Source organism: Typopeltis vanoorti, chromosome 1, assembly GCF_054136105.1.
Source record: "Typopeltis vanoorti isolate ZY-2024b chromosome 1, IOZ_Tvanoo_1.0, whole genome shotgun sequence".
Classification (NCBI taxonomy): Eukaryota; Metazoa; Arthropoda; class Arachnida; order Uropygi; family Thelyphonidae; genus Typopeltis; species Typopeltis vanoorti.
In genome coordinates, this window is record NC_143549.1 from 120,015,565 (window position 1) to 120,035,000 (window position 19,436).

General features: G+C 35.4%; 1 protein-coding gene across 1 annotated transcript in view; it reads left to right on the forward strand.

The window, feature by feature from the left end:
* The window catches only part of LOC150110359 (uncharacterized), a 138,769-nt gene that overhangs the window by 95,190 nt on the left and 24,143 nt on the right, over positions 1-19,436 (forward strand). Inside the window, exons 6-12 of the mRNA XM_090396474.1 lie at positions 1,219-1,350; positions 2,889-3,020; positions 4,554-4,685; positions 5,546-5,677; positions 7,195-7,326; positions 15,305-15,448; positions 19,291-19,434. Coding sequence (XP_090252600.1) covers positions 1,219-1,350; positions 2,889-3,020; positions 4,554-4,685; positions 5,546-5,677; positions 7,195-7,326; positions 15,305-15,448; positions 19,291-19,434 — 948 coding nt within the window. The remainder of the gene's footprint in view (positions 1-1,218; positions 1,351-2,888; positions 3,021-4,553; positions 4,686-5,545; positions 5,678-7,194; positions 7,327-15,304; positions 15,449-19,290; positions 19,435-19,436) is intronic.

The following is a 19,436-nucleotide window of genomic DNA, read 5'->3' on the forward strand; positions in this document are numbered from 1 at the left end:
ATATTATTTATATATTATAAATAATAATATTATAATATAATATAATATAATAATATAATATAATATATAAGTATAATATATTTAAATATATTATAGCAACGTAAAATTAATTTGATGAATTAAAACTGTAATTAATCTGATGAGTTAAAGTAGAGCATTCGGTTAAATGTTTCATAATTTCCGCACAACATCGAACAGCATCTCAGCTCATAAATTTTTCCTTCAATTCATTCTCCCTATTAGACAACGGGGAATAAAAGCATCTTGCTTCACTCTTCTGGCCAATGATGTTATGTTATGTTATGTTGGTATTATTAACTAGGTCTATCTACTCACTGATGAGAGGTAGATGCTGGATATATATGGGAGACTCTGCTTAGGATAGGTTTTTGCCTGTCTCTGAGTAGGGCCACCGCTGAGATTATGGATTTGGCAGGTAGTAGGGTGAGCCTGCCACTAGGTAGAGACAACGCTGAGAAGTTCTCGGTGACGGGGAGAACCTGTCACTGAGTGGAACAACGCTGAGTCGGACGGTCTTTCGGCCACAATGGAGTGGTCTAGGGATCGTCCTAATTTTTAGAGAGGTCTTTACTTAAATACACCTCAATAAAGGTTGAAACCAGTCTAGGTAGTGACCTTCTGTCATAATGTAGAACAGTAACACAGCTCCTAGGAGCTAAGGTCATATTATGGGTAAATATCAACAATAGTGATCGGAGCTTGATCCACCTTTGCTATGCTTGCACTACCTTAAGGGTCAGTTGTCGCTATCCAGGTATTTACTTACGCTTGGAATCGCCGAACTTAATATAGTTTCTGTATTCGGCACGAAACTCTTTGAGTTTCTTATTCGGCTAAGAAACAATATGGGATGTAATATCCCTTATCTTAAATAAGTTATGTGGTCGAATTAAGCCTTTGGATCTTCATATATTTAGTAATTGTAGATAATATTCCTTAAATATGTGAAGTTCGGAATGAATTTAAACATTCGGATTTAGACTTTCGGATTTAGTTTGAGACGAATATTCAAATGCTTTCATTAGTTACGAACATTTTGTGCCACAATATTTTATTTGAAGCAGATGATTATTAGGAATAATATAAACGTTCTTATATGTAACAATGAATTTTTAAATTACTTAAAAACGATTTTTAATAATTACTTCACACCGACCTGTTTATCATTACCTTACTCAACGTTTCTTCTTGAAATAGAGAGAAAAACTTGTAATGAACGAGAATTGCAAAAATGTCCATCTCCAAACGAATGTAGTTTTAACATTAATGACGGGGCGCATTGCACTTGCGCAAAGGGATTCGAGACAAAGGGATGGGAAGAATGTGCAGGTAAGTGATATCAGAAATATATTTCTATTTATTCAAGACGAAAATTTCATTAACTAAAACATGAAGAATATTAAAAAATTTCCTACTGGTATAAGGAATAATTTTCTCGCGTATTTCAATCATAGAGGAGTAACTAAAAGCATGAAAATATTGGTTTTATGATTGAAGCATTTTGTGCTAATACAATGAGAATTCGTTAAATCAGACAGAAAGTATGACGTATTCAAATATTAAGGTAATAATGGTTTTTGCTTTATTAAATATATATATTTATAAATATAATATATAATATATGAATAACAATAATATTATTTATATATTATAAATAATAATATAATAAAATAATATAATATAATAATATAATATAATATATATGTATAATATATTTAAATATATTATAGCAACGTAAAATTAATCTGATGAATTAAAACTGTAATTAATCTGATGAGTTAAAGTAGTGCATTCGGTTAAATGTTTCATAATTTCCGCACAACATCGAACAGCATCTCAGCTCATAAATGTTTCCTTCAATTCATTCTCCCTATTAGACAACGGGGAATAAAAGCATCTTGCTTCACTCTTCTGGCCAATGATGTTATGTTATGTTATGTTATGTGGGTATTATTAACTAGGTCTATCTACTCACTGATGAGAGGTAGATGCTGGATATATATGGGCGACTCTGCTTAGGATAGGTTTTTGCCTGTCTCTGAGTAGGGCCACCGCTGAGATTATGGATCTGGCAGGTAGTGGGGTGAGCCTGCCACTAGGTAGAGCCAACGCTGAGAAGTTCTCGATGACGGGGAGAAACTGTCACTGAGTGGAACAACGCTGAGTCGGACGGTCTTCCGGCCACAATGGAGTGGTCAGGGATCGTCCTAATTTTTAGAGAGATCTTTACTTAAATACACCTCAATAAAGGTTGAAACCAGTCTAGGTAGTGACCTTCTCTCATAATGTAGAACAGTAATACAGCTCCTAGGAGCTAAGTTCACATTATGGGTAAATATCAAGAATAGTGATCGGAGCTTGATCGACCTTTGCTATGAGTTGACTCAGCTTGCACTACCTTAAGGGTCAATTGTCGCTCTCCAGGTATTTACTTACGCTTTTAATCGCCGAACTTAATATAGTTTCTGTATTCGGCACGAAACTCTTTGAGTTTCTTATTCGGCTAAGAAACAATATGGGATGTAATATCCCTTATCTTAAATAAGTTATGTGGTCGAATTAAGCCTTTGGATCTTCATATATTTAGTAATTGTAGATAATATTCCTTAAATATGTGAAGTTCGGAATGAATTTAGACTTTCGGATTTAGACTTTCGGATTTAGTTTGAGACGAATACTCAAATGCTTTCATTAGTTACGAACATTTTGTGCCACAATATTTTATTTGAAGCAGATGATTATTAGGAATAATATAAACGTTCGTATATGTAACTATGAATTTTTAAATTACTTAAAAACGATTTTTAATAATTACTTCACACCGACCTGTTTATCATTACCTTACGCAACGTTTCTTCTTGAAATAGAGAGAAAAACTTGTAATGAACGAGAATTGGAAAAATGTCCATCTCCAAACGAATGTAGTTTTAACATTAATGACGGGGCGCATTGCACTTGCGCAAAGGGATTCGAGACAAAGGGATGGGAAGAATGTGCAGGTAAGTGATATCAGAAATATATTCCTATTTATTCAAGACGAAAATTTCATTAAGTAAAACATGAAGTTTATTAAAAAATTTCCTACTGGTATAAGGAATAATTTACTCGCGTATTTCAATCATAGAGGAGTAACTAAAAGCATGAAAATATTGGTTTTATGATTGAAGCATTTTGTGCTAATACAATGAGAATTCGTTAAATCAGACAGAAAGTATGACGTATTCAAATATTAAGGTAATAATGGTTTTTGCTTTATTAAATATATATATTTATAAATATAATATATAATATATAAATAACAATAATATTATTTATATATTATAAATAATAATATTATAATATAATATAATATAATAATATAATATAATATATAAGTATAATATATTTAAATATATTATAGCAACATAAAATTAATTTGATGAATTAAAACTGTAATTAATCTGATGAGTTAAAGTAGAGCATTCGGTTAAATGTTTCATAATTTCCGCACAACATCGAACAGCATCTCAGCTCATAAATTTTTCCTTCAATTCATTCTCCCTATTAGACAACGGGGAATAAAAGCATCTTGCTTCACTCTTCTGGCCAATGATGTTATGTTATGTTATGTTATGTTATGTTGGTATTATTAACTAGGTCTATCTACTCACTGATGAGAGGTAGATGCTGGATATATATGGGAGACTCTGCTTAGGATAGGTTTTTGCCTGTCTCTGAGTAGGGCCACCGCTGAGATTATGGATTTGGCAGGTAGTAGGGTGAGCCTGCCACTAGGTAGAGACAACGCTGAGAAGTTCTCGGTGACGGGGAGAACCTGTCACTGAGTGGAACAACGCTGAGTCGGACGGTCTTTCGGCCACAATGGAGTGGTCTAATGATCGTCCTAATTTTTAGAGAGGTCTTTACTTAAATACACCTCAATAAAGGTTGAAACCAGTCTAGGTAGTGACCTTCTGTCATAATGTAGAACAGTAACACAGCTCCTAGGAGCTAAGGTCACATTATGGGTAAATATCAACAATAGTGATCGGAGCTTGATCCACCTTTGCTATGCTTGCACTACCTTAAGGGTCAGTTGTCGCTATCCAGGTATTTACTTACGCTTGGAATCGCCGAACTTAATATAGTTTCTGTATTCGGCACGAAACTCTTTGAGTTTCTTATTCGGCTAAGAAACAATATGGGATGTAATATCCCTTATCTTAAATAAGTTATGTGGTCGAATTAAGCCTTTGGATCTTCATATATTTAGTAATTGTAGATAATATTCCTTAAATATGTGAAGTTCGGAATGAATTTAAACATTCGGATTTAGACTTTCGGATTTAGTTTGAGACGAATATTCAAATGCTTTCATTAGTTACGAACATTTTGTGCCACAATATTTTATTTGAAGCAGATGATTATTAGGAATAATATAAACGTTCTTATATGTAACAATGAATTTTTAAATTACTTAAAAACGATTTTTAATAATTACTTCACACCGACCTGTTTATCATTACCTTACTCAACGTTTCTTCTTGAAATAGAGAGAAAAACTTGTAATGAACGAGAATTGCAAAAATGTCCATCTCCAAACGAATGTAGTTTTAACATTAATGACGGGGCGCATTGCACTTGCGCAAAGGGATTCGAGACAAAGGGATGGGAAGAATGTGCAGGTAAGTGATATCAGAAATATATTTCTATTTATTCAAGACGAAAATTTCATTAACTAAAACATGAAGAATATTAAAAAATTTTTAGGATAGGGTTTTGCCTGTCTCTGAGTAGGGCCACCGCTGAGATTATGGATCTGGCTGGTAGTGGGGTGAGCCTGCCACTAGGTAGAGCCAACGCTGAGTCAGACGGTCTTTCGGCCACTATGGAGTGATCTAGGGATCGTTCTAATTTTTAGAGAGGTCTTTACTTAAATACACCTCAATAAAGGTTGAAACCAGTCTAGGTAGTGACCTTCTCTCATAATGTAGAACAGTAATACAACTCCTAGGAGCTAAGTTCACATTATGGGTAAATATCAAGAATAGTGATCGGAGCTTGATCCACCTTTGCTATGAGTTGCCTTAGCTTGCACTACCTTAAGGGTCAGTTGTCGCTATCCAGGTTTTTACTTACGCTTGGAATCGCCGAACTTTATATTCGGCACGAAACTCTTTGAGTTTCTTATTCGGCTAAGAAACAATATGGTATGTAATATCCCTTATCTTAAATAAGTTATGTGGCCGAATTAAGCGTTTGGATCTTCATATATTTAGTAATTGTAGATTATATTCCTTAAATATGTGAAGTTCGGAATGAATTTAGACTTTCGGATTTAGTTTGAGACGAATACTCAAATGCTTTCATTAGTTACGAACATTTTGTGCCACAATATTTTATTTGAAGCAGATGATTATTAGGAATAATATAAACGTTCTTATATGTAACAATGAATTTTTGAATTACTTAAAAACGATTTTTAATAATTACTTCCCACCGACCTGTTTATCATTACCTTACGCAACGTTTCTTCTTGAAATAGAGAGAAAAAGTTGTAATGAACGAGAATTGGAAAAATGTCCATCTCCAAACGAATGTAGTTTTAACATTAATGACGGGGCGCATTGCACTTGCGCAAAGGGATTCGAGACAAAGGGATGGAAAGAATGTGCAGGTAAGTGATATCAGAAATATATTCCTATTTATTCAAGACGAAAATTTCATTAAGTAAAACATGAAGATTATTAAAAAATTTCCTACTGGTATAAGGAATAATTTACTCGCGTATTTCAATCATAGAGGAGTAACTAAAAGCATGAAAATATTGGTTTTATGATTGAAGCATTTTGTGCTAATACAATGAGAATTCGTTAAATAAGACAGAAAGTATGACGTATTCAAATATTAAGGTAATAATGGTTTTTGCTTTAATAAATATATATATTTATAAATATAATATATAATATACAAATAACAATAATATTATTTATATATTATAAATAATAATATTATAATATAATATAATATAATAATATAATATAATATATAAGTATAATATATTTAAATATATTATAGCAACGTAAAATTAATCTGATGAATTAAAACTGTAATTAATCTGATGAGTTAAAGTAGTGCATTCGGTTAAATGTTTCATAATTTCCGCACAACATCGAACAGCATCTCAGCTCATAAATTTTTCCTTCAATTCATTCTCCCTATTAGACAACGGGGAATAAAAGCATCTTGCTTCACTCTTCTGGCCAATGATGTTATGTTATGTTATGTTATGTTATGTGGGTATTATTAACTAGGTCTATCTACTCACTGATGAGAGGTAGATGCTGGATATATATGGGAGACTCTGCTTAGGATAGGTTTTTGCCTGTCTCTGAATAGGGCCACCGCTGAGATTATGGATCTGGCTGGTAGTGGGGTGAGCCTGCCACTAGTTAGAGCCAACGCTGAGAAGTTCTCGGTGACGAGGAGACCCTGTCACTGAGTGGAACTACGCTGAGTCGGACGGTCTTTCGGCCACTATGGAGTGGCCTAGGGATCGTCCTAATTTTTGAGAGGTCTTTACTTAAATACACCTCAATAAAGGTTGAAACCAGTCTTGGTAGTGACCTTCTCTCATAATGTAGAACAGTAATACAGCTCCTAGGAGCAAATTCACATTATGGGTAAATATCAACAATAGTGATCGGTACTTGATCCACCTTTGCTATGAGTTGCCTCAGCTTGCACTACCTTAAGGGTCAGTTGTTGCTATCCAGGTATTTACTTTCGCTTGGAATCGCGGAACTTTATATTCGGCACGAAACTCTTTGAGTTTCTTATTCGGCTAAGAAACAATATGGGATGTAATATCCCTTATCCTAAATAAGTTATGTGGCCGAATTAAGCCTTTGGATCTTCATATATTTAGTAATTGTAGATAATATTCCTTAAATATGTGAAGTTCGGAATGAATTTAGACTTTCGGATTTAGTTTGAGACGAATACACAAATGCTTTCATTAGTTACGAACATTTTGTGCCACAATATTTTATTTGAAGCAGATGATTATTAGGAATAATATAAACGTTCTTATATGTAACAATGAATTTTTAAATTACTTAAAAACTATTTTTAATAATTACTTCACATCGACCTGTTTATCATTACCTTACTCAACGTTTCTTCTTGAAATAGAGAGAAAAACTTGTAATGAACGAGAATTGGAAAAATGTCCATCTCCAAACGAATGTAGTTTTAACATTAATGACGGGGCGCATTGCACTTGCGCAAAGGGATTCGAGCCAAATGGATGGGAAGAATGTGCAGGTAAGTGATATCAGAAATATATTTCTATTTATTCAAGACGAAAATTTCATTAAGTAAAACATGAAGATTATTAAAAAATTTCCTACTGGTATAAAGAATAATTTTCTCGCGTATTTCAGTCACAGAGGAGTAACTAAAAGCATGAAAATATTGGTTTTATGATTGAAGCATTTTGTGCTAATACAATGAGAATTCGTTAAATCAGACAGAAAGTATGACGTATTCAAATATTAAGGTAATAATGGTTTTTGCTTTATTAAATATATATATTTATAAATATAATATATAATATATAAATAACAATAATATTATTTATATATTATAAATAATAATATTATAATATAATATAATATAATATATAAGTATAATATATTTAAATATATTATAGCAATGTAAAATTAATCTGATGAATTAAAACTGTAATTAATCTGATGAGTTAAAGTTGCATTCGGTTAAATGTTTCATAATTTCCGCACAACATCGAACAGCATCCAAACATTCCTTTTTTTTTTTTTTAATAATCTCTGATAGAATATTTTCCCTAAGTGGGTTATTTGAAAATCCAGTTAAAATTACATAATGGAATTAAATGAACCTGGAATAATGTCGTCGAAAAATTACACACAGTGTAAACGAATTTTTCAACAATCCAATATTTTCTCTTCAGGAAAATTATTGTTCACATATCTTTCCCTCTAATGAACTATATAGTTTCCATTCTCCCTTCAAACGCTCATATTATTATACAGGACTGCTAACGTGAACGAGGTAATAAAGTAGCAATAGGAATATTGAGTTGAACTATAAATATATATAAATCTGGAAACAAATGGGATGAACTCACCAGAAATACCTTGTGAGGATGCAAGGTGATAATACAGGAGACAGAAGAAGTATGTCGGCGAATAAGAAGACCAAGAGACTAATGGATATCAGATTCAACATGGGAACTAACTAAAAGTAGGCGGTTGAAAAATCAAAGAGACACACGTACTGAATCATATCAGAGATGATATAGAGAAGTTAAAGAGCCATCAAGCAAGAAAGGAAAAGTTCTATACAAACAAATGTGACGAGATTGAGTTCCAGATGTGGAGGCTCAATTATAATAGCATTGTTTATTTAGTTCCTGATTTAGAGCCAAATTTTAAGCCCAAATTGAATTTGGGTCTATGGTCATGATATTGTAAGGGCAAGTAAGCAGCTTTAAAACAATAAGGCACCAGGTGCAAAAAAATCCCAACAGCATTATTTACGGCCACAGGGGATGGAGGTATTGGAGAATCTCTTAGATTGATTACAAGGATATAGGAGACAGGATCATGTCGTAGTGTCTGGAAGACGTCTCTTTTCTTACGTCTGCATAAGAATGGAGATATTTAAAGCGAGCAACAATTATAACACTCTTAGTTTAGTATCTGATGAAAGCATAATTTTAATGAAGATCATGGTAATAGGATTTAGGCCAAAGCTGAGGCAGAGATGACAGAGGAAAAATAGGTTTAGGAAAGGTAAATCACCAGGGATCAGACACATTGCCTTAGAAAAACATAGAAAATATAAAATCTTTAGAATGCCTCTAATAATGAGTTTCTTATAATACTCTCAAGCGATTGAATGATTTCAGCATATAAAACTGTGGGGAGTAATGAAAAGAATGGATATCCCTCAACACACTGTCTGGTTGATAGCCTTCTTCTCCAAGGAGCAAAAAGCCATAGTAAGAATAATTGTTGGATTGAATGATTGGCTTCAGTTTGGAATAGGATTAAGGCAAGGAGGCTTACTTTCTTTTCAGTTGTTTACTAAATATACGAAGTAGATCATGAATGAAGCGTTGATTAATCTCAAGACAGGAATTAGGATAGCAGGGATTGAACTGTAATCTGAGGTGTGCTGATTATACAGTACACCTTTGTAATTACATGAAAGAACTAGGACAAATTCTTTAGATGATTAACAAGATCAGAAATAAGAGCGCACTTCAACTAAATTCTACCAAGACAAGGATTATGGTTCTCAAACGATTTACAAACAGTGGAGCTCTTGAGAAACAAGTTTACCTTAATGAAGGAGGAATTGAGGAAGTCCTACACCCCAGTGTATCCTATGTTCGTAGTGTTCAGTTCTCAAGACCGGTTTGCCTGCTTTGCGGGATGAAAAACACCAGGATAAACTGGGGAAAAATCTCATCATCCACGCCCAAGACAGGCTAACTTGCTTATTTCTAAGGAAGATCCTTGAGCTCCTCACATCACCGGCGGGAATCGAACCTAGGACACTCCTTCCCCAGGTATATGGTTGCGAAGCGCACAGCCACTAATCTAATATGATTAGACTCTATGTTTGAATAATTCTTTCCAGGTATTCCTTAAATAATGATTTTTCTTCACAAGCAGAGTTTTGTTTGATGCATATAGCAGCATAAGTGAGATTTCTTTTCCATTACTTTAAAATACAAGTTTCGTTTCCTTATCCTATCACTATTACTTTATATATCTGTATTAACTTCTTTAGTAATGCAAAAAACGAATACCATCAGCCAAGTCCTTTCAAAAATAAAATTGCTTATGAAGAATGATCACAAAGTCCTTATCTTTGCATCATAAATTTCGTTCATTACACACGAAGCAACACAGCATTGAAAGAAGTAAAAAATGTACTTTTTTTGTTCTCTCAATATACACATCAATTTCATTTATTTCTTTCATTTGGAAGCGTTTTGATGGGTGTATGAAGATAGAGTAATCAAGACGAGATGTAAAAATTCCCAACTATTGGTTATTTAAATTCACATAATCTCTGATGGCAGTTCATTTCTGACAATCATATGACATCACTTGCTGAAAGAATATAAAAATGTCATATGAAACTACCGATTAAATTTTGTAGAATTCGTAATCAAGATGCTCTATCCTTTCTATAGAAATACCTGAAGCTATTGGAGATCGAAGAATGAAAATTGATATCACTATAACTGGTTTACTATCCGATTTTAATTAAGTTAGTGTTACACTGATTTTGACTATTTTCGCTCGTATCATGGATATACGCAGACAATCTTCCGTTTTAGATATTCTTTGAATAAAAATCTGCATTTTACATTCTTCCAAATTCCTTTTCTGCAGTGGCTCTTTTAATGCTTCAGGTATTCCGAAACGTGTTTGATTCAATTCTCAAAGTGTCGATTTTCTGTAGTTCAACATTCCCAGTAGTGAGGAGAATTTCTTGAAGATTTTAGGCATTTAAGTTCAGTTTCTTTTCCTTTCTATCTAGGCAGATGAGAGTAGATTGTGAGGATGAGTCATTTGTTGTCCTCATGATCATACACGAATAGCTCATATGCTTAAGAGCAAAGCAGTTAAGCATATGAGGTTAAGATAAAGCAGTTAAGGTAAACCTATAAGCTTACTAAACAGTACCTTCTCCTCCTTTCAACTACATTTCTAGCTATACTGAGTATCAGAATGCAGACATGTTTAGGTTTTCATAAAAATTTTCACAATTATACAGGAAGCATAAGCTCATCCAGGTCATAGAATAAAAAAATTTTCTCTTTCAATACACATAGTACAATAGAGAAGAACACAATATTAGAGCTCGACGAACAAACAAATATTAATAAACAGATAGATACAGTATCAAGGGAATTCATTATTACCAGTGCGATTTTTACTTCCTACATGAATATATTTTTCCAAATAAATTATCAACCTTAGAAGAATACCAGTCACTATGACCCAAATAGGGGTAGGGAAAAGGGGGGCTGTGACGTCACTAATTGAAGTTATTATGTTGTGGTAAGTAATCACTTATCACATGCAGATCACTGCATAATTGAGTGTCTTGGAGCATCAGCTGTTATAGACGTCATTGTATCTTGGTTGCATCAGCTGTGTGAGTGCCTGATGGGAGTGATGCATTACAGTTAATAGAGTATGGAATTCTGGGGGGGGGGTTATCCAGCTGTCGATGACGTAACATTGTATCTTTGATCGAGTGTGAAATTCTGAATAATGGTTAGAGTTTGGAATACTGGAATATGATCTGTGATACCAGCTAACAATGATGTCACATCTTTCTTTGGTTTGAATGTGGAATTCTGGATAATCATTAGAGTATGGAATTTTGGGTGATGGATAGAGTACAGAATTTTGGGAAGTGACATGGGAGACCTGGCTGTCGATGACATCACGTGTCTTTGATTTGAATCTGGAATTCTGGGTAATGGCTAGAGTTTGGAATATTGGGATATGACCTGGTGATGCCAGCTGTCAATGATGTCATATCGTCCTTTGGTACGAATGTGAAATTCTGGGTAATGGTTAGAGTAAGGCATTCTGGGAAGTACCCTCAGGGACTGGGCTGTCAATTAAGTCACATGTGTCTTTGGTTTGAGTGTTGAATTCTGGGTAAAGGTTACAGGGTGAAATTCTGGAATGTGTCCTGGTGATGCCAGCTGTCGACATCACGTAGGCCTTTGATTCGAGTGTGGAATTCTGGGTAATGGTTAGAGTAAGAAATTATGGATGATGGTTAGCGTATGGAATTCTGGGAAATGCCCAGGAGGATACAACTGTCAGTAGCATCACATTGTGTCTTGGGTTCGAGCATGGACTCTGGGAAATGGTTAGCATGGGGAATTCTAGGATGTGCCTTGGTAATGTAAAATGATGTCACATTTTCTTTTGGATCAAGTTTGGAATTCTGGGTAATAGTTAGCGTATGGAATTCTGGGCGATGGTAAGAGTATGGAATTTTGTGAAGTGCCCTTAGGAATCTAGCTGTTGATGATGCCGCTTTGTGTCTTTGGTTCGACTGTGGAATTATGAGTAATGGGTTGAGCATGTAATTATGGGTGAGGACATTTGTCTATAGGTGGCAGAAAGAGTTTCTCAAATAATTTAAGTATGTGGTATTTTATCCCTAATTTAGACTATAGAAATTTTTACAACGTGATTCCATTTCAAAGATCCTCTCGTAAGGCAGAATTCACACCGTAAACCACAAGGATATGTCATTATTCAACATGCCTGGAAGATAAAATGTGTTGCTCTGTTTTGTTATTTTTTAAACTAATTTTATGCGTTGTTTTTAGTGAAATGCTGCAATGCGCACATTATAAAATTTTTGTATACAGTACTGTACAGTAATAAATAATAATAAGTGAACAGATCTTCTGTGCGCTTATGAGTAAAATAATCAGCTTGAAATACACGGAGAAAGAGCAATTCTTCAAAGCTGCTGCTTTAATTGAACAAGTCATCGAAGAGGCAGGGAAGACTAGGTAATCAACAAAAAATTTCTTACATTCAGGAACTGAAGTAAAGTGTTTTGAGGAGGTTCCATCAGATGCATGATTTGTGGAAAATCACGGCTCATCTTCACCGAATGAGATGATAGCAGGAGTGGGCATACTTAAAAATTTGTGCACGAGTCTATTTGGTTTTCTTTTTTCTATTCTGCATAATTTTCTCTGTAGTGAGCAACTGCAGCTCGCATCATCTGCTTTGCTAAATCTTGCCATGTTGGGGTCTATTTCTTCGAACAAAGAACCATCTTTTTAACAGAGAAAAATGCCTCTTTCAGTTGGCATTCGGTTCTTTTTCTGATACATTATTTATTACTTCTTCATCAACAACTCACTCCATGCTGCATATATTTTTTTACAATGCAAGATATTATATTCTTGATACTTTCTCTATCTTTTGTTCTTCTTATGCTTCTTTCTTCCTTTTCTTTTCTTGTTCTGCAACTCTCCATACCTTCCGCTCTGTAAGATCTTCCTTGGAGAGTTCTTCTTCTACAGCATCCACTGACTGCTCTATATCTTCATTGTTAACGTACAGTTCCAGCTTTTCAACTTGCAAAACTGTCATTTCACCAATCCTTTGAAACCTGTGAATGTATGAACATATATTTTCAGTAGCGTCTATCAAATGCTATTCATACACTTTGCTATCACCTCACTTGATGCTGCATATATATTCTTTGCACAATGCAAGATATTATACAGGGTGTTTCAAAATGAATGACCCGATTTCAAATAATTATATTTAAAAATGAAAATGTGATGCAGTTACAAAATAAATTATGAAGTATGTAGTGAGGTCTAAAGTTTCACTCACTGCAATTACAATTGCTCAGTGTGCCCTCCACCTATGGTTCTTGGTTGCAGAGATATACAATTTTCAAATCGGGACATTCTGTTTGAAACACCCTAAATTATTTCCAAAAGATTATGAGTATTTTCTCACTATACATAGCAGCATAACCTCAGCAAAAGTATTTCTGAATAATATCCCTGGAAAGAGAACCTGTGTTACTCAGTGGATGTGACGATTGCACACCACGGTGCTCTTTACTGCGTGCCGCTTAATTAGTGGCACGCAGCTCCGCTGGTAGCTAGTCAGCTATCTTTGATTGGCTACCAGTGGAGATTCAACTGCCCACTCAGTCTCCAAAAGTTAGGGATAAAATGGCCCTCGCCTACTCCCTAGACGAAAATAAAAAGGCGTTAGCTGATTTTTTTGTTCATCCCTGGAAAGTAGAAATAACGCCCTGGAATGCTTACAGGAGTGAAGTGGTATTCGGTGACCGTATTACCCGGAATGGCAATAGTAGGAGGAGGGCTGCAAAGTTCTAATAAACACCTACAAGAAAAATGATATTAAAGCAACTGATATAACCACAAGAAAGAACATATGAGGATATAAGAAAATAAGAACGTAAGTTACCTTCGTAATTCTACTACAACTTTCCATACCCCCCCCCTTCCACCTTTATGTAGTACTGGTCGTAAGTTGCATATGTAGGAAGTCGATGACTGACTATAATATTTACAGTTTGTTTTTCGTTATTCATTCGTTCTGAGCAAACATGATTTTGTGGAATAACTTAAAACTAAATTAAATCCAATAATTCTGAAATTAAGTAATATATTTGAAATTATAAACACTACCAAAGTAACAGTCAGTCCTACCTTATTTGCAAAACTGCGTAAATTCTAAATAGAGTGAACTTTTTATTTTTGGATAAAGTTTTTTTTTTTTGAAGTTTTTCTTTTTTTTTGATGAACGAAATCCGATAAACTCTACCTGTTTCCCAGGATTCGAACACATGTCTGATCATTATCACAAAATGTTGACGTGGGATAGCCCAATTTGCCAACAATTGTCGGAGCGGATAGTCCGGACATGTCATGCCGTCAAAAACTTCTTTTAAAATCCGTCAGTTCACTTCTAGTAGCCATTTCACTCGGACATGGCACGATCCAAGTTGCCCACGTGGATGTCCGTTGATTTTCACTTCTTATAAAAAGCCGTATCTCTTCTCGATCAATAAGAAAGGTTTATTAGTTAATACATTCATAATTGAGCAGGATTGAACCGCACATGGTTTTACCATGTCTGGTTCAGTAACAAAGCAATATCACTTAAAACTATTGTTTCCTACGGAAATTTCCTGCCTTATTGGTATTGAGTATACCGTTTATCTGGAAAGAAAAGAGATGAGATTTTAACCCACCCCCCACCCATATAGTAGGTGAAAAAGATTTATAAGAGGTTTTCGTCTGTCTATGAGTTAACTTGTCTTACAGGTGACTGAGTTTTTCCTCCGATATCTTCTGGCTTTTCCTATGGAAAACTGGGATTTTTATTCCTGAAGCAGACAAACCGGCAGTAAGACAAATGTGGTTAATACATAATGTGACATGCCTTAAGTTGTTTTGACCCTAACTTGCGATGTCCATACTTTAGTTTTCTCTTACTCTTTCCTTCTCTATATTAATCTTACATAGGATTTTGTGAAATGACGTAATGCTAACTTTAACACATTGATTTGAAAATTAAGTTAAATATTTAGAAATGACGAGTAAGTTAAAATTACATTCGGTGCTACTACAAAAGGAAATATCATTCAAATTCGAAATAGACTGATAGTATATTTTCTGTTTATTTTTTATGATGAATTCTAGCTAGGACTGACTGTTCATGGCAAGAACAGAATGAATGCGGAGATGGCGGCGAATGTTCTGTGAACCAATGGCAACCAGATCGAATGAACTGCATCTGCCTCTCAGGATTCGAACACGTACCCTATCATTATCCGCTTTGCGTAGGTAGGTAAATTTTCCTGCTGTTGCATTTCGAAGTAGTCATATTTTTTTAAGCATAAAACAATAAAATTTCACTCAGTTAGGAATCGAATGATATATATAGAGTAACGAACGTATCAAGAATTACACTCTTGGAAGAGAAGGCAAGGTATGCCATGGTGTGAAACAAAAATAATCGTGGTTCCCACCTTAATAAGACCTAGGACCTACGAGGGGAAACATCTAGAATAAAAATTAATTAATTTTATTTCTTTTTATATCCTAAAGGGGAAAAACACATTATTATAATCAGATGAACCATAGTGGTTAAAGAATTTTAAGATTGATCTTTCTTGTGGTTATATCAGTTTCTTTAATATCATTTTTGAACTTGGTGTTTATCTGAACATTTCCCCCATCGCCAGCAGTTTTTCTGCGATGATTGCAGCAAAATTACGGATGATAATTTTTACAAGCATACGATAGTCATCAATGAGAATTTTGGACCATTCTTCCTGTAGGCATGAAATGAGATCTTGGATTGTTATGGACCTAACATCCTTTGATCTCTCCAACGCACCACTTTACCCCACATATGTCTAATAGAGTTAAGATCAAGGCTTAACTCTATTCGATTGGTTAAGATCACGATTGCCAATCGTGATTAAGCTCATATCCACACGAAGTTACAGCAGCAGCCTTTGGTGAAATTGCATTGTCGTGCTGAAAGAGACAATAGTCAGTTCTGTAGAATCGCCACAATTTAAGAACCATTGCATTATCCAAAATGATCCTCGGAGTTCAATATTCATGGAACGGCAAACAGAGGTCCGAATATTACTCAGAACAAACAGGACCATGCCATCTAAAAATTTCATAGTTGTGTTCGTTCTTGTAAGAGATGCTCAGCAAGCATCCTACATAACCACATCAGTGCAACTGTTCGGTAGAGGGAATAGCATGATTTTTCGTTTCAAAACACAACTTCCAATCTTCCACGTCCCACTGTGCACGGTCATTGCACTACTGAAGACGACAGTGTACGTTGTTCCAGATAATGTGGGGCTCACAAATTGCAGTTCTGCCATGGGAACGCATGCTGTGAACCTCGATTCTCAATGTGTTTTTGTGAATTCGAATTCCAGTCGATTCTATGAACTCCGTATTCAACTTTTAGGTCAACAAATGGCGATTTCTATATACACTATCTGATAAAAAGTATCCGGACACTCTCTGTAATTTGTAAACTGACATGTAGATGTCACTTCGACACTCGCTTACCGGTATAAAAGAAGGCACGAAGCTGAGTGTTGCTCAGTGATAAGAAGTGCAAACAGAATGGGTAGGTCAAGGGCCAGTGACTTCAAACGTGGACTAATTATTGGTTGACACATCAGTAAGAAAAATGTCAGAGACATTCAACCCACCTCATGTTGCCCAAGTCAACAGTTGATGACGCTATTTTGAACAGGAAACGTGAAGGCACAACCAAAACAGAACTAGGGTTGGGTAGGCCTTGTTCAATGACAGACAGGGATCGTCGAGCATTGAAGAAGGAGGTTCGTGGAAACCGCCAGATATCGAGTGAAACAAGAATTCTGCAGTGCTATTGACTTTCCAACCAGTACCATGACTGTCCTTCGAAAGTTAAGAGGAATGGCGTTCCACGGTCGAGCAGCTACCCATAAACCAAAATTTCTTCTATGAACGCTAACAGCCGCCTGCAGTAGCGTAAATTGTGACGTCACTGCACAACTGGAAGCGTGTGATTTGGAGTGAGCTAAATGAGGAAAGGCAAAAGGACAATTTGACCGGTTACATACTGTCTACAGTAGAGGATCGATTCAATGATGATTATTGTCCGTATCAGCATGAAAATGCTATGCTACCTGCCATTAAGGAGGATCTGTGAGGGAATGCTTTTTGGACAACAACGTTACAGGAATGGACTGGACGGCACAGAGCCCTTACCTGAATCTCATAGAACAGCTTCGGGATGAATCAGAACGAACGTCGATTTGCTCCAAACCCCAACGACCCACATGCCGAACTGCTCTGGCTACAGCTCTTCACGAAGAATGGGCTGCCATTCCTACAGAGACGTTCTGACACCTGCTAGAAAGTTTCTCCGTCAGAGTTAGATCTGTCATAAAATCAAAGAGTGGACCCAACCAGTATTAATGTCCACATTAATACTGAAAGTGTGCCACAGGGAATGTCTCATTACACTTTCGAGTAGATATCCAGATAATTTTGATCAGATAATGTATTATCACCCTAGTTGTTCTGTCCGGTCAGGGGTCGCTGAGTGTGGTTATTCGTTCCCTGCGGACAACTCTTGCAGTTGTCTCCCCGAGATTTCATCTCAGTATGGAATCTTGGATTGTTGACCTTGAATGGACCAATTCTTCTACAATTTGTAGACCAGTTCGTCCTATAATATAATATCCTATAACAACATCTGTTTTAAACACCAACAGTTCTCTCCTAGCAATTTTGTCATCTAGACACAGTTGCCTAGCCTTGGGAGTATCATATTCTTCCGATTTATACCGGTTACAAACAAGTGACTCGTTACATATCAAGATACACCTATCTTATGGGAATGTCTGTTGACTTGTTTCCAAGCAGTGTACGAGTATGTGCTCGATGAAGAGAGAGAGTGAGAGGAGAGAGAGAGAGAGAGAGAGAGAGAGACAGAGAGACAGAGAGAGACAGAGAGAGAGAGAGAGAGAGAGAGAGAGAGAGAGAGAGAGAGCTTTATTAGATTCAAATATTCATAGTTGAGCAGAACAGAACTTCATGTTCCTACCACTAATGTAATCAAATAATATAACTTAAAAATACTGGTTACTAGGGAGTTTTCCTACCTTATTGGTGTCGACTATTCCCTTCGGCTGGAAAGTCATTTGTTTGAATAATACCTTCCGCCATCTAGAACGCAGAAAAAGTTTTATAATGATTTTTTTCATCTGACTATGAGCAAACCAGTGTTATAGGTGGATGAGTTTTTCTTCCCGTGTGCTCTTGTTTATTCTGTGGAAAACGTCGATTTTTATCCGTAAAGCAGACAAACGAGCCGTAAGACGGAATTGGTTAACACATAATAACATACCACAAGTTGCTTTAGTCCTAACTTGCCCTGTTAATAATTGTTTTCTCTAAGTTCTTACTTTAGTTTTTTCTTACTTTACTCTTACTGAATGCAGAGAACCCTTCGTTCTCTACATTCAGTAGCCTAATAAGATTTTGCAAAATGACGTATTTCTAATTGAATTTCTCTGATTTTAAAATCAAGGAAGATAACAAACCAATATCACTTAAAACTACCGTTTCCTACACTACTATCCTACCTTATTGGTATTGACTATACCGTTTATCTGGGAAGCAACCAGATGAGATTTTTAATCCCCCACGCCCATACAGTATGGGAAAATGATTTATAAATGGTTTCTGTCTGACTATGGGATAACTAGTCTTATAGGTGAGTGAGTTTTTCCTCCAATAACTTCTGGCTTTTCCTATGGAAAAACTTGGATTTTTATTCCTCAAGCAGACAAACTGGCAGTAAGAAGAATGTGGTTAATACATAATGTGACATGCCTTAAGTTGTTTTGACCCTAACTTGCGATGTCCATACTTCGGTTTTCTCTTACTCTTTCCTTGTTTGTATTAATCTTACATGAGATTTTGTGAAATGACGTAATGCTAACTTTAACACATTGATTTGAAAATTAAGATAAATATATTTAGAAATGACGAGTAACTTAAAATAACATTCGGTGCTGCTACACAAGAAAATATCATTCAAATTCGAAATAGACTGATAGTATATTTTCTTTTTATTTTTTTGTGATGATTTCTAGCAAGGACTAACTGTTCATGGCAAGAACAGAATGAATGCGGAGATGGCGGCGAATGTTCTGTGAACCAATGGCAACCAGATCGAATGAACTGCACCTGCCTCTCAGGATTCATACACGTGCCCTATCATTATCCACTTTGTGTGGGT